This window comes from Chiloscyllium plagiosum, unplaced genomic scaffold (assembly GCF_037043375.1).
Source record: "Chiloscyllium plagiosum isolate Xiang-an unplaced genomic scaffold, Cpla_swu_hap1 HiC_scaffold_23, whole genome shotgun sequence".
In the NCBI taxonomy this organism is placed as follows: Eukaryota; Metazoa; Chordata; class Chondrichthyes; order Orectolobiformes; family Hemiscylliidae; genus Chiloscyllium; species Chiloscyllium plagiosum.
The window spans coordinates 14261515-14286855 of NW_028270161.1; the positions used below are offsets into that span (position 1 = coordinate 14261515).

At 45.3% G+C, this 25341-nt stretch overlaps 1 protein-coding gene across 2 annotated transcripts in view; it reads right to left on the minus strand.

Annotated features, from left to right (window-relative positions):
• Positions 1-5823: 5823 nt before the first annotated feature.
• The window catches only part of podxl (podocalyxin-like), a 168363-nt gene continuing 148845 nt past the window's right edge, over positions 5824-25341 (minus strand). The window contains exons 6-8 of one of the 2 annotated variants that reach the window (XM_087999379.1): positions 24702-24757; positions 15281-15451; positions 5824-13769 (exon numbers count right to left, since the gene is read on the minus strand). In XM_087999379.1, the coding sequence (XP_087855505.1) occupies positions 13575-13769; positions 15281-15451; positions 24702-24757 (422 nt within the window). In that variant the 3' untranslated portion in view covers positions 5824-13574. Of the gene's footprint in view, positions 13770-15280; positions 15452-20036; positions 20178-24701; positions 24758-25341 lie in introns of those variants that run through there. The other variant, XM_087999380.1, reaches the window with a different exon arrangement.

Below are 25341 nucleotides of genomic sequence, written 5' to 3' on the forward strand. Positions count from 1 at the left end.
GTTCTTAAATCTGTTGGTTCATGTGCTGAAGCTTTTGTGTCTTTTGCCCGACACGAGGTTGGAAGAGATTATAGCTGGGGTGTGAGGGGGGTCTTTGTGTTGGCTGCCCTCCTGATGCAGGGGGAGTACAGATGGAGCCAATGAATGGAAGGTTGACTTGAGTGATGGACTGGGCTATATTCATAACTCTGTAGTTTTTTGTGTCCTGGGCAGAGCAGTTGCCGTACCAAGCCATAATGCATCTGGATAGAATGCTTTCTGTGGTGCATCTATAAAAATAGTTAAAAGTCTTTCCAGTCATGCTGAATTTCCTTAGTGTCCTGAGAAGTAGAGGTGTTGTGCTTTCTTGACAGTCAAATCAATGTGGGTGGACCAGGACAGATTGTTGGTGATCGTCACTCCTAGGAACTTGACTGTAGTTCAGGAATCGAACTAGAACTGCCTTGATAGTAGTTTCTAATGGTAATTGAATTTAAAGCCCTGAATCTGAATAGGAGACATCCAAGTCCAAATTGGCTTGGCACATGAATATAGGCAGATGGTAAATCATTGAGTTCCAAATAGGGAGCACATGTTGGAATTGATCTTCACAATGGTGCTGTTTGTGCCTTTCTACTGTTTTGAAATTGCTTTGATACAATTGTAATCAAGAGGAGCTTTTACAGAATAAAAATGCTGAGGAACTTGGCCATAGTCTGTGATTTGTGTAACCCAAAATGCATTAAAGAAAGAGAATTCACTTAAGACAGATATTTTAAATTTTGTTGTGAAGCTTGGGTCTGATTTTATTTGTGCATGGATGTTTCAAGGAAGTGCTTGACCTTTGTATCAAATTGACAACATTTAACAGGATTGAGAATTAATCATATCTCATGAGACAAACTAGTTTCAACCACAATTAGCAGTGCTGACCTCGTTGCCTGGAGACACAGGTTAAGAATTATATCTAGATCCTCTTCCTTTTTCTATTTCCTATTCTAGTTCATTAGCTGCGTCTTAATCCATTCATTTAACTGACCCAGTCCCATTTCATTGCTGTTGATATCGCAACTACCAGTGTTACAGGTAGTGGCTTTCTCCAAATCTTAGGAATTCAGCAGAGATTTTTGGAGAATTTAAGTTGTCATTTAAATTCTCAAAACAGACAAAAAAAATCATCCTGTACTTTTAAATCTTAAGCCTGGTTTCAAACAAATTTACTACCAACTTCATAAGGTGTTGTTGCTTTGGTAAGTGCCACTTGTAAGAATTTATTTAACATCTCCTCGAATTATATCCACCATTCTCAGCTATTTTCATTAACTGATAAACCTTTTGCTTCTGAATTTTGTGAAGTTGATATTTATCTTACAAGGAATTATTTTAGGTTCTTTAAGAAAGCTGGATGCTTTTATGGCTCAGAAATGAATTACCGTTAACTATTTTTATATTTTGAAATTAATTTTAAAGAATTTGAGTAAACACTTTCTTTCAGTGTTTGGTTCCATGCCATCAACAGTGATATTTGTGTTCGATGAACATGTATATAGGAACAGGTGTAGGCTATTCAGTCCCTGAGCTGTTCTGCCATTTAATAAAGTTAAAAATCACACAGCACCAGGCTATAATCCAAAAGTTTATTTTGAAGTACTAGCTTTCAGAGTGCTGCTCCTTCATCAGGTAACTAGTGGGGCAGAATCATAACACAGGATTTATAGCAAAAGATTACAGTGTCATGCAATTAAAACTATGTATTGAACAAACCTAGATTGCTGTTGAGTCTCTCCTCCTTCAGATTGGGTTGAAAGTTGCAGTTCGTTAATATATAAGTACCAAAACTACTTTTAAGTCACCACCTTGAGATAACTTAAGACTTTATAGCAAAAGGTGACATCTCAGCTGAGACAATGCATTAAAGGTATGAGGTTAGAGTCTGTATCCCAATCTTGAGTCAGACTGGTTCTATTTACAAAGTAGGAATTTATAAATTGTTATATGGATTGACTGCCTGCAGGCTGTGTGCTTTTGAGCAAAAATAGAATTTATCTGCAAATCCAAACTCACCCCATAGACTTCTGTGTGTGCGCGCACATGAGTGAGAGAGTGTGTGTGTTTGTGTATGCGCGTGCTTGGTAGAGTGTGTGCGTGAATGTGATAGATTATAAGCTGATAAGAGTGTGAGGGCGGGTGTATGTGTGTTGAGAGAGAGCATGTGTATGAGGGTCTGTGTGAATAAGTGTGTAGTGTAGTGGGGTCAGCTGTAGTGTGACATGAACGCAAGGTCTCAGTTGAAGCCATCCTCATGGGTACCGAACTTGGCTATCGGCTTCTACTATCACCTCCACATCATGGCCATTTAATAAGATCATGACTGATCTGACCATGATCTCAACTTTGCTTTACAACTTGCCCTGCTAACCACTGACTCCCTTATTGGTCAAGAATTTCTCTACCTCTACCTTAAAATTCAATGACTTTCCACCACTCTTGGAAAATGCTTTACAGACTCTCAATCCTCTGAGAGAAAAAAAAGTCATCTCAATTTTAAATGGGAGATCCCTTATTTTTAAATTGTCCCCTAGTTCTAGCCTCTCCTACAAATGGTGACAGCTTTTCAGCATTCACTCTGTCAAGTATTGTTGAGATCCTGTATGTTTTGGTCAGATCACCTCCCATCGTTCTGAACTCCAATGAATGCAAGTCAAACCTGTTGAACCTTACCTCACATGATAGCTCCCTTATAATTAATTAGTTGTGTGAACCTTCTCTGAACTGCCTTAAATAGAGACTCAATCTATATACTGTGTGCTAAATATGATCACATTAATGCGCTGTACAATGGAAACAAAACCTATCTACTTGTATATTTCATTCTCCCTGCAATAAATGATGCCATTCTTTATACTTTCCTAATCACTTGCTGTACCTGATACTAACTTTGATTCATCTACCAGCACACTGCACACATAATCTTTACATTTAAATAATGTGCTGTTTTCTACTTTTCCATTCAAAATGTACACATTTACACTTCCTTACATGCACTATGTAATCCATCAGACCTTTTTCCTCATTCACTTAACCAACTTTATCTCTTTACAGGCTCCTTATGTCCTCTTCACGACTTACTTTCCTCTGTGTCATCAGTTACTTGGCTGAAGGAACTGATATAGATTATGAATTGTTTAGATTCCTGTGGCACTCCACTCATTATCTCTTGCTAACTGAAAAGCAGCCAGTTTGTGCCTTTTCTATGTTGCCTGGTAGCTAATCTATCCATGCTAATTAGTCCCTATACCCATTGACTGTTACTTTGTGTTGTACCCTTGTATGCTGTCCCTTGTCAAATGCCTTCTGGAAATCTTGCGACACCACATTCATGGGTTCTGCTTTATTCAAGTTTTTAATTACTCATTCAAAGTACTCTAATAAAATAGTGAAACAAATTCCCCCTTTCACAAAATTGTTGTCTAATTGCATTGAGATTTTTGAAGTGCTTTCCTAGAACATCCTTAATGGATTCACCTATTTTCCTTATGATGGATGACAAGGTAACTTGACTGTAGCTTCTTGCTTTCTGTGCACCTGTCTTGACCAGATACACTCACTGTGCTTCATCTAGACTCTAGGAATTTTGAAAAATTAAAACCAATGCATGTATTACTTTGGCAGCTGCCTCTTTTTTTTAAAAAAAACTAAGATGATTTCAATTAGGACCTGGAGACTTGTCAGTTATTAGTTCTATTAAATTTCCCAAGTATCCTCACGCTGTGATTGTCTTTGTTTCTCCCTCCCTTTCAACTCTCTCAATTATTTCTAGCATCATACTTGTATCATCTTCAGTGAAGACCAATGCAAAATATCTTCCTGTGCCATTTTATTAATTCTCCCTCGAGATCGATGCTGACTTTTCACTCTCTTTTATAGACAGTTGTAGAAATGTCGACTAGCTTTTTAAAATATGTTTCTAGCTAACGTTCTCTCATACTCAAGTCATCCCTCATTATGCTTTTACACTTCAATATTCTATGTAATCTTCTGACCTGTCTCTTCATGGAATTGTATGTTTTTCCTTTCCATTGGTGCATCTTTGTTTTTCTTTCTCATTGCAATGTGTCTTTGTTAAATGTTATTGAAATACCTTCTTTAATATCTGTCACTGCATTGCTGCTGTCCTACCCTTTAATCCAATTTTCACGTTCATTAACCAGATCTGTGTGTTTCTACCGTCATCATTGGCTGCGTTAAGTTTGAAGCACTACTCTTAGCATTCTTTTCTCTTTCAAACCAAATGTGAAATTGAATCATGTTATAGTCACTCCTTCCTGGGTCACCTTTACTGTGTGGTCATTAACTGCTTTTATTTCACGCTACTAGATCTTAGAATAATGACCCCTCTGCTTGGCTCTGGAACATGATGTTCAAAGAATCTCTCCAAAAATGCTCTATGATCTCATCCTCTAGACCACTTTTGACATTCTGATTCAATAATTTGATGTGTAGATTTAAATTAACCCATAATTATTGCCACAGTGTTTACATGACTGGTCCAAATCAGTTTCAGGTAACACTTTCTTGCCTTGCCCTATCTCTTTAATCACATCTTCCCCTCACTTGATCCCCTTCCTCCCATTCTAGTTTAAAGCCCTGGTAGAACACTGATCCCAGCACAGTTCAGGTAGAGACCATCCCAACAGTATTGCACCCTTTTTTCCACAGTACTGGTGCCAGTGCCTCATGAATCTAAAATTCAGTTTTCCAAAACCATTCTGAGTTGAGTTGATCTCTAATCTTGTTTACCCTATACCAATTTGCTCATGGCTTCGGTAAATTACATTTGAAATATACTTTAGTCTTTGAGTCTAACTCTCATCTAGCTCTGTATTATCAGCTTTGCTAGTACTGCAATGCAATCTCAATTTTATTTGGCCTGTTTGGACATATGACGGACCTCGGGCAAATGGAATCTCTGGCCCAGAGGTAAGGACACTGCCACGACATCACAGGACCTTCTCATTCTCCAATGTTTGTATGCCCCATTATCCATGAAGGAGAAGAAAGTGAGGACTGCAGATGTTGGAGATCAGAGCTGAAAATGTGTTGCTGGAAAAGCGCAGCAGGTCAGGCAGCATCCAAGGAGCAGGAGAATCGACGTTTCGGGCATGAGCCCTTCTTCAGGAATGAGGAAAGTGTGTCCAGCAGGCTAAGATAAAAGGTAGGGAGGAGGGACTTGGGGGAGGGGCGTTGGAAATGCGATAGGTGGAAGGAGGTCAAGGTGAGGGTGATAGGCCGGAGTGGGGGTGGGAGTGGAGAGGTCAGGAAGAAGATTGCAGGTTAGGAAGGCGGTGCTGAGTTCGAGGGATTTGACAGACAAGGTGGGGGGAGGGGAAATGAGGAAACTGGGGAAATCTGAGTTCCTCCCTTGTGGTTGGAGGGTTCCTAGCCGGAAGATGAGGCGTTCTTCCTCCAACCGTCGTGTTGCTATGGTCTGGCGAAGGAGGAGGCCAAGGACCTGCGTGTCCTTGGTGGAGGGGGGAGTTGAAGTGTTATCCATGAACCCAACTGAGAGAATTGGATGATTGAAAATAAGCTGGACTTAGCTTCTTTCCCCCCCGCCTTCTGTCAGTGTAAGCAGCTGCTGATTAGCTCAATGTACCACTTCCACTTTTCACCTTGAGCTCTTGCGAGAACTCTGAATACAGCAGATCTTTCATAGTCAGCTCACCCATTGCTATGTTCTCTGTAGTGTTGTGAAATGGCTAAACATTCTGTTTATTTAAATCACGTTATTTATTCATGTGGACACTTGGACATCACATCATCTGGAACCAGAGTTTTGCCAGGTAGTGGTATTGTATTGGTACTTATTCATTTTTATTGTTCAACCATTGGAGTTTCCTCCATAAACAAGCACTATGAAATTGACATTAATTGTAAATACAAGAACTGTAATTGTTCTTGGCAATAAAGATCTGACAAGAATGAGTTGCAAATTGATAGTTGCTGCGGAACTAACCATAACAGCTTACCAAGGTGTTACATCCTACTGTTCTGACCTCCAACATCATAAAGTTTAAGGGCATTAATGTTCAGAATGCATGTCAAAGTGACACAGCCTCTTGCCCTGCAGGTATTAGCCATTCTTTCATTGCAGATCTAAACAGTTGCGTATCTAAATACCATCATGCGCAACCATCACTAAAAGTAGTGTGCAGTAGTTCCAAGTAAAGTCCACCAACTCTGGTCACCTGTGGTTAGAAAGTAAATCGACATTGCTAATGTCTCAAATATCTCTAAATCAACAAAACAAACTTTATTTATAAACAACTTGTGCTCCTCAGTTACTGGGATGGTGGGGCAGGGAATTCTAATTAAGAGATTTTGGCAGTCAATTAATGTTCTCATCTGTTGACTTTATGAGCAGGTCCACCTGCGTGATAGTGAAGTCAAACTCTGTTCTGTTGGTCCAAAATTCTGAAATCTTGATGGTTGAAGAAGTATTTGTTGGGCACCAATCAATTTTAAAATTATAACAAATCTTTAATGAGTATTGTCTGCTGTTCTGCTTTCCATTACTCTGAGATTTCACCTAATTGTGTTTGGAGTGATCAGCCAGACTCTATGGTCTGCACCGTTCCTTGATGAGCGATGAGTCTGGGCAGATCAATATTGATGTAGGATTTGTATTGAAAAGAGGAAGATAGGTTGCTGGTTAATGTTTGGATTGAGAGAGAAGTTCAACAAGATATCATGGTCACGATGTGAGCATTTCTTGTTAATGATCAGCAAAGATTGGGAGGTGATTTATGCAAAATAAATCCTTCATTACTTCCATACTTAATATTGAATTTTCCTATTTTTGACATAACCATGTAACGCTTGACCTCTGGTTCACAGACACGTTCCTTGGCCAAGGACACGTCAATGCTATAGGACACAGTCGTGGGACTTGCCTTAAACTTGTGACCTTCGTATGGAGAGCTGGTTGTGCCATTGTGAGAAGTTTAAAAGTGGAGACCAATTTAGACCTACTCCCCACCATTGGAAGTAACAAAAACTGATCAACTATTCCATTGAATTCTTATATTCTGAGTTTATGTTTTAATAATGGTCATTTAATTTGCTCGTTAGTTGAATTCTGAATCCTGATACTGCTGCTTTTGCAAGTGAAAGGGAAATGGCACTAAATTGGAGTTTGGGGAAACAGGCCACAGTTACACCAGCTGTGAATGGTTCATGTGAACAGAAGGCAGGCTGCAAAATTTACACCACAGGAACAAATTCTGGGCACTTGGAATGCAAGATTATTGTCTGCAGGTAGGTATAAACAGATTATAACCACTATAATGGGCAGCATTTCTAGTTCTGATAAGCAACAAAATATAAAAGATTAAAGTGAGCTAAATAAATAATATCTAAAATACTGAGTCACAGTTTGCAACTGGATTCAAAGTACAGTACAACCTAGTCCATTCACTTAAAATTGATTTTGGAAAGGAACATTCTGAGTCAAATCTGAGTATATCAAGGGATGTAATTGTTCCTCTCTGTAATCAGTTTGAATGACCAGATGTAGGTCATCATTTGACTCCCAATTGTAAATTCATTGTGTTTTACATATATGTATTTCTGAAAGTAAAATAGCATGGTGGGTGCACAAGAAAAGTGAGTGGTTAAAAGAGGCAGCATCTTAATGTTTAAGAATTGGCTACAGAGCTGACTAACTCTTTTAGATTTGGTTACAGAACTGACTAACTGATTTGGAAAGAAACCGGGAAATGTGACTGGGATAACTTGCTTCAGAGAGCTCTGGGCTAAATTACCTGTGTGCTGTCATTTCAATGGCATTTTGTTGCAATTTTCCTTAAATTTCCTGTCAGGTTAACATATTAAGGAGTTATAACTTGTGCTTAGGATCGTGGCCCAATTCAGAATTATGCTGCAGTGACGTGGGGGTGGTACTGAGGTTTGGGCACACCTTATCTTCGATTCCTGACCTGCAAGATAAAATTTTATGTATAGCAATGCTGAGTAATTTATAGGAAACCCTGCCATTGCTCTCCTATTTGTTCCTGAAGGACTAAATACAGAAGAGTTCACTACCTTCCTTCACAGTAATCCACTACACGGTCCCACTGAGCAGCTCCCCAAATCTTAATTACCCCAACCTCCTCTTAATCACCCACTAACTACCTTTCACACAATCCACATCTCTGAGCTATTCTACTCCCTTCATTGACTGTTCCTGACCCTTTATATTCTACCTCTCCCTCAGATACCCCTTTCTCCTTCACTGACCAAAATTGGTGGCATGGTTAACAGTGAAGAAGATTATCTTAGAATATAAAGGGATTTTTATCAATTGGCCCAATGGGCTGAGGAGTGGCAGTGGAGTTTTAATTTGGATGAGGTACTGCATTTTGGTAAAACAAACATGGGCAGGACGTATACAGTTAGTGATGGGCCCTGGGTAGTGTTCCTGAACAGAGAGACCTTGGAGTTCAAGTACATAGTTCTTTGAAGGTTGCACCACATGTAGACAGAGTGGTTAAGAAGGTGTTTAGTACACTTGCCTTCATTGCATAGACCAATGACTAAAGGCGTTGAGATTAGGGAGTGTGGTGCTGGAAAAGCACAGCAGGTCAGCCAGCAGTCAAGGAGGAGAGTCGACATTTCGGGCATAAGCCCTTGTCCGAAACATCGATTCTCTTAGCCCATGGATGCTGCCTGACCTGCTGTGCTGTTCCAGCACCGCACCCTTGACTCTGATCTCCAGCATCTGCAGTCCTCACTTTCTCCAAGGGAGTTGAGTTGTCATGCTGAGGTTGTACAGGACATTGGTGAGCCACTTTTGGAGTTCTGTGTGCAGTTCCAGTCGTCTTGCTGTTGGAAAGATGTTAAATTGGAGAGAGTTGAGAAAAGATTTACTAAGATGTTGCCATAAGGTGAAGAGGAGAAGTCTTTTCCTGAGGGTAGGGCAGTTCAAAACTAGGTAACATATATTTTTAAGGTGAGAGGAGAAAGATTTAAAAATGTCCTGGGGGCACAACCTTTTCACACAGAGGGTGTGGAATGAACTGCCAGAGGAAGTAATAGATGCAGGTACGGTTAGAACTTTCAAAAAGCATTTGGACACATAGATGAATTAGAAAGGTTTAAAGGGATATGGGCCAAATGTGGGCAAGTGGAACTGGACTGTTTGAATTTTTTCCATGCTGTGAGACCTTTTGGTATCCCTTCGATCCCATTTATACAATCCATCACTCCCTTTCCCCTCACAGTACCACTAACCTCTCCTTCCTTGCAGAAGGATTGAAATACAGACCGATTGTAGATACCTTTGAAAAAAGGTATCTTCACAAAACCACTCTTCTGTTGTCCTCGTTTACCACACTGAAATGTTTATCACTCCCAATCCTGGGACCACACTCCAAACTGATTCTGTCTCCACAGTCGTGGACTTTACTTTTCAACTAAATCACAAATACCCACACCCGCTGCACAAAGGGTAGCTCTCCAGTGGGAAATTATCTGGGTTACTTGGCAGAAGACTGCTCTTTAGTCTCTTTCACAAAATAAAGCCAGAACGATCATGAAGTGGATTTGAACAGAGAAGCAAATTTAACATGACTTTCTTGTATCCTCCTCGTTTGTGGATTTTAACTTTTCCGTGGTAGAATCCTTGTGCATGGGTATCACAGAGTGAGAGACATAGAGTCAGTCTGCATTGTTTGGAACGGTTACAGTGACAATTAAAGACATTGTTCTCTCACTTGAAGCTTCCGACATAAAGCAATGTTTCCACACATTCTCAGCAGTTTCATGGTCAGAGTCCTCACTTCCTGTAGTATTGTGTGGAGCCAAGTCCAATTTTCAACTGAGAATAAGAACATCTAGTAATTTGTTTAATTTACTTCTTCGGTGATATTCAAGTTAAAGGAATTTAAGGATTATTTTATTAGGTGCTGTAATTATTTGTTAACACAACTACTGATAATATGTACAAAAGTCTCTTTGTGACAGTACATCTTTCTGTTAAAACAGACTCCTCTCATTAACATGGACGTGGAGCAGTATACACACCAAATGAAGAAGGGTCACTGGACCTGAAACATCTTTACAGATGCTGCCAGGCCGGCTGAGTTTTCCCAGCAATTTCTGGTTTTGAGTGGTCAGGGGAATGGATGCAACCCAGCCTATTAAACAATCATCTGTAGAGCAGCTACAAAGATTTATTGATAGCGGTAATTGGGTATGACTTAACAGTTTGACTATTCCAATATGTGGCCTGATGATTACTGAAGGCTTATTTAATGATTAATAAAGAAAACATTTACTTTCTGAACCAACTGCTACATGTGGACTATTCTGTGCATTTACCACAACCAGTTTTGTGCACAGCAATTTAAAATGCCCCAGCTTCATTTACATTGTCCCTTAAAGTAAACTTAATCATAAACATGGAGGGGTCTGTAAGCCTAGATCAGTGATTATTTTAAAGATAAAGAAGAGTGACAGAGTTATTGTGTCTCTGGAACTGTCTCAGGTATTGAAAGTGGAATGAATTGTAGTGAATAATTACTGCTGTCCTGGAAAAAACATCCCTTTGACTGTTGTGGAACCTTTGGCAGAGACACAGAGGCTGGTGATATGGTGAGTTGAAAGGGAGTGATGGATTGTGTATACGGGATGGCAAGGGTAACACAGAGGGAAGAATGCTGGCAGTTGTCTTCTCTTTAGATAATGGAGCGGGTAGCACTTTCACCGGAGTCTGAGGTTTCAGATTCAAGTAGAGAGATGGCTTCACTAAATTCTAGGTGCACAGTCCATGATAGTACAGAGGGAATGCTCCCCTGTGTTTCAGTTGAGATGTTAAATGAAGGTGCCCTGTCTCCTCTTTCAGGTGGATGTATAAAAATCCCATAGCACTAATGAAAGAAAGACCTCAGTCAGCATCACAAAACTAGATTAGGTGGTCCATTATTGCACTACTGTTTGCAAGAACCAGGCATGTGCAACCATAGTGATATTACAACGGTTGCATTTCAACATTGGTTGTAAAACATTTTGGGATGTTTTAGGTAAGTTGCTACGTAAGTATTCTCTCTTTCACTTAGAGAGCCGGTCAATGCTGTAATCCCACCTCCAGTCCTTCACTGAAGAGACAGGTGTCCCAGACTAGTGGTGGGGCTTAAACTTCAGCCTTCAGGGACAGACACAAGATGGGGCATAATGTCCCCTTTTCCAATCTGTAAGTTAAAAAAATCTAACTGATTTGTTTAACAATGTTTAGAAGTCAGGCAAGAATTCTAATTTATGGAGCTATGCTACTCTAAGAGATTAGCAGTTCAGGATAAACAGAAGCCCAACACTGATGATGTATAACTCAGCAGCAGTGATCAATGAGCAGACATGTTGAAGGCTAGGGGAATGTAAAATTCAAGTCCATCTGAAGATTCATTCGTTCTGTTGATGGATGTGCCCCATTTGTGTGATGATCCAATTACACTGAGATTAAATGTTAAAGATCCAACATCCATAGAAAAAATGCAAAGTCACACCATCAGTGGAAAATTTTGGAAAAATTATAGGTCTTACCAATATAATCCTACAGGGACAGATAATGTTCCCGGCCAATTAATCTGATATTGCTATGGAGGTGTCAAAAGATTTGACTGTTTTTGTTTAAACATAGGCTTTGCAATAAAATAATGACTCCGCATCCACCACTCTACAAAACCGTCTAATGTTCTCAGTCTATAATAACAAACTGATTTGTCTCCTCAGCATTAGTCACTGTGTGAGATGAGAGTCTGTGGTGTCTCAACTCACTGGGGGGACTCAAGTATTTTACCTGAAAAAATTGTGACTGCAATTCCAACATGAAATAGTAAAAGCCAGATTCTTCTGCTTTGTAATGCATGTGATTGGGCGATGCGGTGTTCTGGAAGATGATTGGGCGGTGTTGGTGTTCTGGAAGGAGATTGGATCAGTGTGGTGTTCTGGAAGTTGACTGAACTTTGGGGTTTTCACTTTTTGTGAAGTTGGGAACCTTTTCCATGACAGAGCGCCAACTCCATTAGTCTCTGATATCAATGTCGAGGGGTTGGAAGTTCAAGGTGCTTCTCTTTCTTAAAAGTTGCCAACCCTGATTGGGCCCAACTGGGGACACTTCATTACATGACCTGAAAAGGTCCATTTCCCTGCACCTTAATTTCCCACCACTGGTCACCCAACATGTCCACTCTTACAGAGGCTCCTTTGTGAAGTGAATATCACCTGTTTGTCAAATTTCTGGCTGTCACTGAAATAAGTCTTTGGGAAGCCCCGTGGAAAGAAATCAAAATAGGGGTTGGGATCCCAAAATGGGGTCACGGGCAGAAAATGTGGGGTTATGAGCTCTGAAGCAGCAACAGTCGCAGTGGACTACAACGGAAATTTCCTGGAAAAGCTCTGTATATCTGTTGGGAGAAAGCAGAGTTAACCTTTCGAGTCCAGTGACTCTTCATCAGAAAATTTTCAACAGAACTCTGATGAAGACGTTACTGGACTCGAAGCGATAACTCTGCTTTCTCTCCACACCGCTGAGTTTCTGCAACAATTTCTATTTTTTTTCAGATCGCTGGCATCCACAGTTCCTTATTTGATTGGCCACTGTGCAGTTTTAACAATGACAACAGCTGTAACCCACTCAGATAGGGCCCATCACACACTCAGCTCTGAATGTGGGGTTTCGGAATGTCTGGGAAGTACTGTCATAGAGAGTTTTATAACAAAAGTGTTCAAAGAAAATGTTAATAGAAAAAAATACTATTTATGAATGCCCTTTTCATTTTGCTCACAGCAGTGACCTGCAAATTACAGACTTTCATTAGACACCTGATAGTAAATTCACTGGGAATATTCTCCCTTGGAATAATTTGTTCAAATTTACTGGCTCAGCCCTTAGTGTGTTTTTTAACAACAACCCAGTGCATTCTGTTTTGGAATTCCTATGTGGGATATGGGTATTGCCGGCAAGGCCAATGTTTATTATCCACCATAAATTGGACTGGAACCGAATAGCATTCTAGGGCTATTTCGGGGGTAGTGGAGGGGGGGGGGGGGGGGGGGTAGGCATTTGAGAATCAACCACATGGATGCTAGTCTGGAGTCATGTGTAGAACAAGCCAGAGAAAGGTGGCAGATTTCTCTCTATAAAGGGCATTGGTGAACCAGATGGGATTTTTGTATCAATCCATAATCTCAGGGCCACCGTTTATGAGATGACCTTTTCATTTCAGGTTACGTTCAAAACTCGATTTTCAAATCTAAAGTCCTGAGGCAGGATTTGAACTTGTGTCTTTGGAGCATCAGGCATCCAGATTACTTGTGAAGTGACGGCTATGTTCGTAACAGATCTCAATAAATCTTGGAACCTCCAATTTCCCAAATAAAACCAAGCCTACTGAAAAGAATATGGAGGTCAGGAGGTTGCTGCTTGGGTGAAAGTTTCAGTTCAGTTCTGTTGGCTGTATAAGATCTCTATATACTGAAGCAATCATATGGGAGTGTAGTGGGGCTGGAGGGAGCAGTCATCTTATGGTTCAGCTGCTTTATAAGTGAGTGTCCTCCTCCTCCACCTCATCCTTGGTCAGGCTATCCATGGGAACAATCCAGTTGTCCATGTTGTCTTGCATGTTAACCTTTGAGCTCGGCTTTTCCTGCATCTCCGGCTCACATTCGGTGATGTCCATGGCCAAGTTGTCATGGCAACCGTTGTCCACTGGCTGAGTCTCCTCTGTGAGGTACTGTGAAAGGGAGAAGGACACAATGACTGCAGAGGTTTTACCGGAGGGCCCAGTCCCTCCCGGGATTGCTTTTTGGATTTTTCAGAAACAGGGTTTTCAGGTCAGTTAATAAACACTGTGGAATCTTGCTGTGCTATGCTTGGCTGCCTATGTTTCCCACATTATAGCAGGTGACTGTCCCTTCTTAGGCGGGTCCTATCTGGCTGTAAAACCCCCTGGGCATAGCGTGGCGAATGGCGCTAAAGAAATGCAAGTCTCCCAGTTTCCTGGGGAATGAGCAGTTCAGGATTTAATGACAAATGCAAGATCGCCATCTGCTGCTCACAACTTGCAATAGCTTCCCACTGTGTCTGGAAACAAAGTGCAGAGCCAATGTAAGAACAGCAGAGGGAGCTGTCTCCTAACTACTGCAATAACTACTGTTATTTAATAGTTAAAAATCACTCAACACCAGGTTACAGTCCAACAGGTTTAATTGGAAGCACTAGCTTTCGGAGCGCTGCTCCTTCATCAGGTGGCTATATATGTAGCACCTATAATGTAATTAAATACACTTCACAGGAGAGTTGCAAAACTCGATCTTGTAAAATATCACATTGGGAGATATTACATGGGACAATCTAGTACATTAAAGACCTTAAAGATGAGCAAGGTGGTGACACACAGAAAATTTAGCAGCAAGTTTCAGAGCTTAGAGCCTAGTCAGAGGAAGGCACTGCTGCCAACAGTTGACTGATTAAACTCAGACATGCTGAAGCTCCTTGAATTTGAGGAGTGCAGAGATCTTGGGACTGGAAATCTCCTGCCTTTTCAAGTATTGATTAATCCTGACCTTTTGAATTTTTCCAATGATTTCCCACCCACTGACATTGGACTAACTGATCTGTAATTACCTGTCCTATCCCTGCTGCCCTTCTTGAACAAAGGAACCACATTAGCTATCCCCCAGTCATCTGGCACTTTACCTGTGACCAGCGAAGTGTTAAATATCTGACCGGGCCCTAATAATTCCCTCCCTTGCCTCCCATAGCACCTTTATGCCTCTAAACTTCCTCCTTATTAATCTAAGCATGTTCTAAAACCTTCACCCCAACTCCTAAAATGTCTTTCTCTTCAGTGAATACAGGTGAGGAGTATTTTCATCCACTACCTTCATTCACAGGTTTCTCCTTTGGTCTCTAATGGGTCCCTTCATGTCACTGGGTCAAAATCCTGGAATTCCCTTCCTAATAGTCTGAGGACTGCTCACATAAAAACGAGAGGACTGCGGATGGTGGAAATCTGAAACAAAAAACAGGAAGTGCTGGAGAAACTAATGAAACATTTTGAGAATGTGGATCATGACCAGTATCTCCAGGATGGGCCCAGCCTGAGTTACCAACATGTCATAAAACCAAAGTATTTGTGTTGGCCCTGCTTTACGTGAGGATTGATGCTCAAATGAAATTATTTTTTTAAAAGTACAATTCTACGCCTGCTGTTACTGGCACTCTTTATAGAGTTACACTTACTTGATCCTTCTTGTTGTGTGACTTGCGTTGTGAACACCTGTACACAACAACCGATAGCAAGATGAGCAGCAGCAACGAGCCAGTTACCACCATGGCAATGTGTTTCTTGAGCTCAGATGGTGTATGCAGTTCATTTCTGTGTTCTTGGTTGGCAGAAAACTGAATACCCAGCTTCATAAAAACAACAAAGAGGGGAACTGTAAGAATCACTGAGAATTTAATCAAACAAAAGAAAAAAATAACAAATTACACAGAAGCTGGAAAATTATTCTCCAACCATTCTTTTATTTTGTTTAAATACATAAAGTGAATGCAGAGAGCAAGATCTTTCAGGTCTGGCAGCCATGGGAAAGATGTTGAAATGTCTGGGACTAGGGGCACGCGCTTAAGGTGAGAGGGACAAAGTTTCAAGGAGATGTGAGGGGCAAATTTTTTTCAGAGTGTGGTAGGAGTTTGCGCTGCCAGGGGTGATGGTAGCGTTTAAGGGACTTTAAGATAAGCACATGAATATGCAGGGAGATGGACCAAGGGCAGGCAGAAGGGATTAGTTTAACTCGGCATCATGTTCAACACAATATTGTGGGCTGAAGGACTTGTTCCTGTGCTGTACTGCTCTGTAATGGAATTTTAAGTGGAGGTAGCAATATGGTGGGAAAGAACAAAGGGGTAGAGGTCTGCACTTAACATAATGGGTGTGCGTAATGACAGAAACGATCTCTCATCTCGATTTGAGGACGACAGTTCCTAAGGGCTATGAGGTGCAGGTCTTTATCTGACTGAACAGGCTGATTATTAAGCTGCAGCTCTCCGTGTACACGGTAGGATGTCCTTCAAGGTATTGGGATTGCTGAGTGTGGCATTTGCTTTCTTATCCTTCCTCCTCCATCACCATCCAGCCTCGACGTTAAGCCGTTGTGACTCAAAGCATCATGGAACCTGATGGCTAAGTTGTCGCTGTTTGTTTGATTGGTAACACCCCTCTCCCCGTCACTAACATCGATGCTGCTGAGCTTCAAGGAGGGATTTCAGGGTCAATGTAAAGAATTTGGATTATCCTCTCCTGGATTGTTGTCCATCTGAGAATTGAGAAAGCAGGTCCTGATGGCAAAGATACTTTTTAGCCACCCGGACATAGTGTCCAAAACAATGAAGTTGATCTTTGAGGTGTTTTTGGCCAGGATGCTGATTGACCTGGCTGCGAGAAGGACACTGGCATCTTTTTGAGCATCCTCCCCTTGAATCCTTGGAATGTGGCAAGGGCATTGCTGACAGAATTTCTCTTGTGTGACACTGATACACAGTCCAGATCTTATTACAATACAGGAGTTTGATGACAACAACTACTCCGACAATGGGAACTTTTCAGAGATCTTTGTTCTCGGAGACTTGCTGCCCTGATTTGCTTATGGTGAGTGCAGTTGATCCAGTATTGGAACTCTTCATCAATGGTGTCCATTTGAGAGAAGTAGCTACAGGAAGTATATTCCAGCATCTCTCCTTCAACATACATCGGAAGATGAGTGTTTGGCTCACCTGGTGTTGGCTGATGAATGTTGCTGAAAGAAAACTTGCAAGTTTCTTGTTTTCTGGATCAAGAAGGGCGTGCAAATGTGGTGCATTGTGGGAAACATGCTGCGGGTATCTGCAGATTGTGGATCGTGGCAGTCAGTTTGGTTTCGGTATGAGGTGACCGAGGTGGTATTTGATCTGACACAAAGTTGAAAAAAGTCCCTGTCCAGATACGTTGTTAATAATGGAGAGGCTTTCACACAGTGTCTGGCCCAGATTTCAAAGGCACTTATTGCGATCTAACACTCCAGACAACTGTATCATAAAACAAGTGCATGGAAGTGATTATACTGCAGGGAAAAGGGGGACCATGGGTGGTGAGACATGGAAGTAGAAAGTAGATGTGACAGCAGATGAAGTGATCCCGCTCCCCCTCCTCCACAGGGGCACAAGGCCAGCGATGGGTTAGGGCTGCAGCCTGACGACCGCCAGCTGTTATGCCACAGCAGTTACAATGATGTGGCCACTCTGATTGTTGGATATGGTATGGATTAGGCCAATCAGTCTGATATATTCCGCCACTCAAGCATGGCTAATATGTTTCTCAACTCCATTCTCCTGCCTTCTCTCCATTACCCTTGACCCCTTACTAATCAAGAACTTACCTATCTCTGTCTTAGATGTATTCAATGACGTGACCTCCACAGCCTTCTGTAGCAATGAGTCCCACAGATTCCCCACCCTCCAGCTGAAGAAATTCCTTCTCATCTCACTTCTAAAAGGTCGTCTCTTCACCCCGAGGCTGTGCCCTCAGGACCTAGTCTCTTTCGCTAGTGGAGACATCTTCTCCTCATCCACTGTAGCTTGTCCTCTCAGTATTCTGTAAGTTTTAATTAGATCCCTTTCTCGTCCTCCTAAACTGCATCAAGTACAGACTCCGAGTCATCAAACACATCTCGTACGACAACCCTTTCATCCCCGGGATCATTTTTGTAAACTCCCTCTGGACCCACTCTGACTTCAGCACATCCTTCCTTAGATACGGGGCCCAGAAAGGCTCACAATATTCCAAATTCAGTCTGACAAGACCATTACGCAGCCTCAGCACTACATCCCTGCTCTTGTATTCTAGCCCATTCGAAATGAATGCTCACATTGCATCTGCCTACCTAACTGCCAACTGAACCTGCATGTTTAACCTTTAGAGAATCCTGAACTGGGACCTCTAAGTCCCTTTGCCCTTTACAAAGTCCTTCCCAATTTAGAAAATAATCGATGCCTCTATTCTTCCTACTAAAGTGCATAACCTCACAATTTCCCACATTGTATTGCATCTGCCATTTCTTTGCCCACTCTCCCAGTCTGTCCAAGTCCTTCTGCAGCCTCCCCACTTTCTCAACACTATCTGTCCTTCCACCTATCTTTGTGTTAACTGTAAACTCAGCAGCAAAAACCTCACTTCCTTCGGCTAGATTGTTAGTGTGACGTGAATAGTTGTAGCCCCAACACTGGCTACTGCGGAATTCCACTAGTCACCAGCTGCCATCCTGAAAAAGACCCCTTTATTCCTACTCTCTGCCTTTGTCAGTCAGCTAATCCTTAATCCATGCCAGTACCCTTCCCTAATACTATGGGCTCTTATTTTATTTAGAGGCCTCCTAGGCAATACCTTGATTCCAAATAGATCATGTCCACTGGCTCTCTGTTGTCTAATTTGCTTGTCCCGTCCTCAGAGAATTCCAACAGATTTGGTAAAGTCTTACCAATGACTGAGGTCAGGCTCAGCAGCCTACAGTTTCCTGTCTTCTGCCTCCCTCTCTTAAACAGGAGTGTTACTAGCCAATTTCCAGAACTCTGGGCATCCCTGTCCCGTGAGTGCATAAAAGAAAGGTTGACTGCCATATTTGGTGTTCTATAACAAATTGTCTGATAATAGTTCACAGCACACAGGCATTCCCTTCCAAGACATGCATGAAATAGAATGTTCAGCAGACTACCTCTTCCCTTCACCACCCTCACTCAAATGGTCTCACAGAATGCATTAGGAGAAAGTGAGGACTGTATATGCTGGAGATCAGAGTCAAAACGTGTGGTGCTGGAAAAGCACAGCAGGTCAGGCAGGATTCCTACTGAAGGGCTTATGCCTGAAATGTTGATTCTCCTACTCCCTGGGTGCTGCCTGACCTGCTGTGCTTTTCCAACGCCACACGTTTTGTCACAGAATGCATTAGATTAGATTCCCTACAGTGTGGAAACAGGCCCTTCGGCCCAACCAGTCCACACTGACCCTCCGAAGAGTAACCCACCAAGACCCATTTCCCTCTGACTAATGCACCTAACACTATGTGCAATTTAGCATGGCCAATTCACCTGATCTGCACATCTTTGGACTGTGGGAGGAATCCAGAGCACCCGGAGGAAACCCACGCAGACACGGGGAGAAAGTGCAAACTCCATATAGGCAGTCACCTGAGGCTGGAATCGAACCTGGGTTCCTGGTGCTGTGGAGGCAGCAGTGCTAACCACTGAGCCACCGTGCTGCCCATTGTTCATGATGTAAAATCTATGATCATTAAAAGTGAGTTGCCAACATTCTTTTGGATTGCGATGTTAAATCTCTGTGCTTCTCATCCACGTTTGCCCTCACAAGAAACTCTCATGTTTGGGTGACAGACTCCCTCCTACACTCTCATCACTGACACGCACGGACATGACACGTCATTGGAAAGACGAAGGAAAATCAAGCGGTTATGCCAACTTGAATCAGGATAAAACATAAGAGTCTGAGATTTTCACACAAACACATGGGTGCCTGGATAGGAGCCATATTGTTTTATCCAGCCTAGGTCACATGACATTATAATGAGCAATGGTCAAGTCCTGGGAACAAATTGACAATATTACATTTCATCAACCATGTGTCCCAGAGGATGAATATGTTATGTCAGACAACAATCATGTATTTATGACAAAATATAATCATCCATCCATGATGACAGGCCACAGACTGATGCTGCATTGTAGAGCTGTGATGATTATATATGGACCTATGGTAGGTCCAACAAACTGTAACTGAAATGCATTGAGAGAATTGAGGGTGCAGATTTGTGTACATATTATCAGAAATTGATTCCTATCCTTTAAAGGGAAAAGGGGTAATGTTGTAGTGTGACACAGATTATACACCAGATGGGCCTGTACTTTTAAGACAAAGTCAGAAGTCACAAGACATCAGGTGATAGTCCAGCAGGTTTATTTAAAATCACAAGCTTTTAGAGCTCTGCTCCTTTGTCTGGTAAAGTTGTCGTGCTGTACTATTAACAGGGATGGTGTGACTCCGGACCTTGTCCATCCCAGGCCAATAGCGGCACCTCCACATCATGGCTACCTTTAAGACAAGTTATATGACATCAGTCAGCAGACTGTGTGCAAGTCTGTGATTTCATTGCCTTGAAAGAAATGAGATAGTGAGAGACCAGAGACAGTATATTCCTGTCAGGATGAAATGCAAGACTGGTGGGTGTAGGGAATGCTGGATCACCAAAGAAATTGAGGTTTTGGTTGAAAGAAAAAGGAGGAAGCATATGTCAGGTGTAGACAGCAGAGGTTGAGTGAATCCTTAGAAGAGTGTAAAGGCAGTGGGAGTATAGGGTTAAAGAGAATCCAAAGGGATTCTGTCAAAACATTAAGCATAAAAGGGTAACTAGCGAGAAAATAGGGCCCTTCAAAGATCAGCAAGGCGGCCTTTGTGTGGAGCTGCACGAAATGGGGGGGGGGGGGGATGGGGGGGGGGGGGGATGGGGGGGATGGGGGGGGGGGGGGGGGGGGGGGGGATGGGGGGGGGGGGGGGGGGGATGGGGGGGGGGGGGGGGGGGAGATGGGGGGATGGGGGGGGGATGGGGGGGGGGGGGGGGGATGGGGGGGGGATGGGGGGATGGGGGGGGGGATGGGGGGATGGGGGGGGGATGGGGGGGGGGGGGGGGGATGGGGGGGGGATGGGGGGATGGGGGGGGGGATGGGGGGGGGGGGGGGGGATGGGGGGGGGGGGGGATGGGGGGAGATGGGGGGATGGGGGGGGGATGGGGGGGGGGGATGGGATGGGGGGGGGATGGGGGGGGGGATGGGGGGGGGATGGGGGGATGGGGGGATGGGGGGGGGGATGGGGGGGGGGATGGGGGGGGGGGGGGGGGGGGGATGGGGGGGGGGATGGGATGGGGGGGGGATGGGGGGGGGATGGGGGGGGGGATGGGGGGGGGGGGGGGGGATGGGGGGGGGGATGGGGGGGGGGGGGGGGGGATGGGGGGGGGGGTGGGATGGGGGGGGGGGGGGGGGGGGGGGGGAGATGGGGGGATGGGGGGGGGATGGGGGGGGGGGGGGGGGATGGGGGGGGGATGGGGGGATGGGGGGGGGGGGGGGGGGGGGGAGATGGGGGGATGGGGGGGGGATGGGGGGGGGGGGGGGGGATGGGGGGGGGATGGGGGGATGGGGGGGGGGATGGGGGGATGGGGGGGGGATGGGGGGGGGGGGGGGGGGATGGGGGGGGGGGGGGATGGGGGGGGGGATGGGGGGGGGGGGGGGGATGGGGGGGGAGATGGGGGGATGGGGGGGGGATGGGGGGGGGGGGGGGGATGGGGGGGGGATGGGGGGGGGGGGGGGGATGGGGGGGGGGGGGGGGGGATGGGGGGGGGGGGATGGGGGGGGGGGATGGGGGGGGGATGGGGGGGGGGGGGGGGGAGATGGGGGGGGGGGGGGGGGATGGGGGGGGGGATGGGGGGGGGGGGGGGGATGGGGGGGGGATGGGGGGGGGATGGGGGGGGGGGGGGGGATGGGGGGGGGGGGGGGGGATGGGGGGGGGGGGGGGGGGGGGATGGGGGGGGGGATGGGGGGGGGGGGGATGGGGGGGGGGGGGGGATGGGGGGGGATGGGGGGGGGGGGGGGAGGGGGGGGGGGATGGGGGGGGGGGGGGGGGGATGGGGGGGGGGATGGGGGGGGGGGGGATGGGGGGGGGGGGGGGATGGGGGGGGGGGGGGGATGGGGGGGGGGGGGGGGGGGGGGGGATGGGGGGGGGATGGGGGGGGGGGGGGGGGATGGGGGGGGGGATGGGGGGGGGGGGGGGGGGGGGGGGGGGATGGGGGGGGGGGGGGGATGGGGGGGGGATGGGGGGGGGGGGGGGATGGGGGGGGGGATGGGGGGGGGGATGGGGGGGGGGGGGGGGGGGGGGGGGGGATGGGGGGGGGGGGGGGGGATGGGGGGGGGATGGGGGGGGGGATGGGGGGGGGGATGGGGGGGGGGGGATGGGGGGGGGGGGGGATGGGGGGGGGGGGGGATGGGGGGGGGGGGATGGGGGGGGGGGGGGATGGGGGGGGGGGGGGATGGGGGGGGGGGGATGGGGGGGGGGGGGGATGGGGGGGGGGGGATGGGGGGGGGGGGGGATGGGGGGGGGGGGGGATGGGGGGGGGGGGATGGGGGGGGGGGGGGATGGGGGGGGGGGGATGGGGGGGGGGGGGGATGGGGGGGGGGGGGGATGGGGGGGGGGGGATGGGGGGGGGGGGGGGATGGGGGGGGGGGGATGGGGGGGGGGGGGATGGGGGGGGGGGGATGGGGGGGGGGGGGGATGGGGGGGGGGGGATGGGGGGGGGGGGGGGATGGGGGGGGGGGGATGGGGGGGGGGGGGGGATGGGGGGGGGAGATACTAAATGAGTATTTTGCATCAGTGTTTATTGTGGAAAAGGACATGGAAGATATAGACTGTAGGGAAATAGATGGTGGCATCTTGAAAAATGTCCATATTACAGAGAAGGAAGTGCTGGATGTCTTGAAATGCATAACGGTGGATAAATCCCCAGGAACTGATCAGGTGCACCCTAGAACTCTGTGGGAAGCTAGAGAAGTGATTGCTGGGCCTCTTACTGAGATATTTGTATCATCGATAGTCACAGGTGAGGTGCCGGAAGACTGGAGGTTGGCAAATGTGGTGCCACTGTTTAAGAAGGGCGGTAAAGACAAGCCAGGGAACTATAGACCAATTTGCCTGACATCGGTGGTGGGCAAGTTGTTGGAGGGAATCCTGAGGGACAGGATGTACATGTATTTGGAAAGGCAAGGACTGATTAGGGATAGTCAACATGGTTTTCTGCGTGGGAAATCATGTCTCACTAATAACAAAGAGGATTGGTGAGGGCAGAGATGTGGATGTGATCTTTATGGACTTAAGTAAGACATTCAACAAGGTTCCCCATGGGAGACTGGTTAGCAAGGTTAGATCTCATGGAATACGGGAAGAACTAGCCATTTGGATACAGAACTGGCTCAAAGGTAGAAGACAGAGGGTGGTGGTGGAGGGTTGTTTTTCAGACCGGAGGCCTGTGACCAGTGAGTGCCACAAAGATTGGTGCTGGGTCCACTACTTTTCATCATTTACATAAATGATTTGGATGCGAGCATAAGAGGTACAGTTAGTAAGTTTGGGGATGACACCAAAATTGGAGGTGTAGTGGACAGCGAAGAGGGTTACCTCAGATTACAACAGGATCTGGACCAGATGGGCCAATGGGCTGAGAAGTGGCAGATGGAGTTTAATTCAGATAAATGCGGGGTGTTGCATTTTGGGAAAGCAAATCTTTGCAGGACTTATACACTTAATGGTAAGGTCCCAGGGAGTGTTGCTGAACAACGAAACCTTGGAGTGCAGGTTCATAGCTCCTTGAAAGTTGAGTCGTGGAGGGATAGGATACGGAAGAAGGTGTTGATATGCTTTCCTTTATTGTACAGAGCATTAAGAAAGGAGTTGGGAGTGCAGGTTGCAACTGTACAGGACATTGGTTAGGCCACTTTTTGAATATTGCGTACAATTCTGGTCTCCCTCTTATCAGAAGGATGTTGTGAAATTTGAAAGGGTTCAGAAAAGATTTATAAGGATGTTGCCAGGGGTTGGATGATCTGAGCTACAGGGAGAGGCTGAACAGGCTGGAGCTGTTTTCCCTGGAGCATCGGAGGCTGATGGTGACCTTATAGAGGTTTACAAAATCATGAGGGGCATGGATTGGATAAATAGACAAGGCGTTTTCCCTGGGGTGGGGGAGTCCAGAACTGGTGGGTGTAGGTTTAGGGTGAGAGAGTAAAGATATAAAAGTATCCTAAGCGACAACATTTTTATGCAGAGGGTAGTGCATGTATGGAATGAGCTGCCAGATGAAGTGGAGGAGGCTGGTACAATTGCAACATTTAAAAGGCATCTGGGTAGGTATATGAATAGGAAGGGTTTAGAGGGATATGGGCCGGGTTTTAGCAAATGGGACTAGATTAGGTTGGGATATCTGGTTGGCATGGATGAGTTGGACTGAATGGTCTGTTTCCATGCTGTACATCTCTATGACTCTAAGTTAATGATACCAATCAATGTCAGACACCTGATTCAAGAAGAACTCTCTGGTGTATGTTATGGGAACTAACACTAAGGAATCCTCACAAAATGGCATCAAATTGAACTTGAGACTCTCTAAGTGACTGGCCCAGCTGCCTTTGGTCCTGATTGTGAGTGAGGAGGGTGCCTGTGGGTCAAACCACCCCTTTGGGTAAGGACAGCTCCTTTGCTTTCCTTTCCATAAGGAATACCAGTAAAATGATGCACCAGAGTACTCAAAATTAGGAAAGCTCCTCATTCAAAACGCAACACTTTTAAAAACTGGCTCCAATAGATTTCCTTAAAATAATGAGGGGGAGACCAGGTGGAGAAGGATCATGAGCAGATGGAATAGATCCAGGAGTGACGAGGCAGCCCTGGAAGGAGTGAGATTAACAGCTCTTCCTTGACCTTTGATTTTCCACTGCCGACATTTCTGATTTATTAAGGGAGTCAGTCTTAAATTGTACATTGCAAAGAAATGGAAGATGTAGCAATACTGAAAATTACCTCTTTCAGTTCTTCCTTTGTTTCACTCAGAACACTTTTGACATTATTTGTATCCACTGTGAAAGAAAAGAAAACATATTCAAGATTAACACCATCTAAGATCTTGATTGTGGTGATGTTCAGAATCCACTCTGACCAAGAGTTATGCATTGAGGAACTGCGAGGCTGTCTTCATGCTTGGTTGATTCAGGCAGAATAGATTTCTACACCCATCCTTTTCACACTCAGTTTACAACAGTTACCTGTATTGGTTATAACACCTTTGATATTGTAAAATACCTTAACTCTTTACAATTTCTTTGACTGTAATATATTTACATATCAGGAGTTGAAACACATCCTCCCACCCTAAACCAATGCCCTCTAGTTCTGGACTCCCCCACCCCTTGCCTATTTATCCTATTCATACCCCCTCATGATTTTATAAACCTCTATAATGTCACCCCTCAGCCTCTGACGCTCCAGGGAAAACAGCCCTAGCCTATTCAGCCTTTCCCTGTAGCTGAAATCCTCCAACCCTGGCAACATTCTTGTAAATCTTTTCTGAACCCTTTCATGTTTCACAATATCCTTCCGATAGGAAGGAGACCAGAATTGCACGCAATATTCCAAAGGTGGCCTAACCAATCTTCTGTACAGT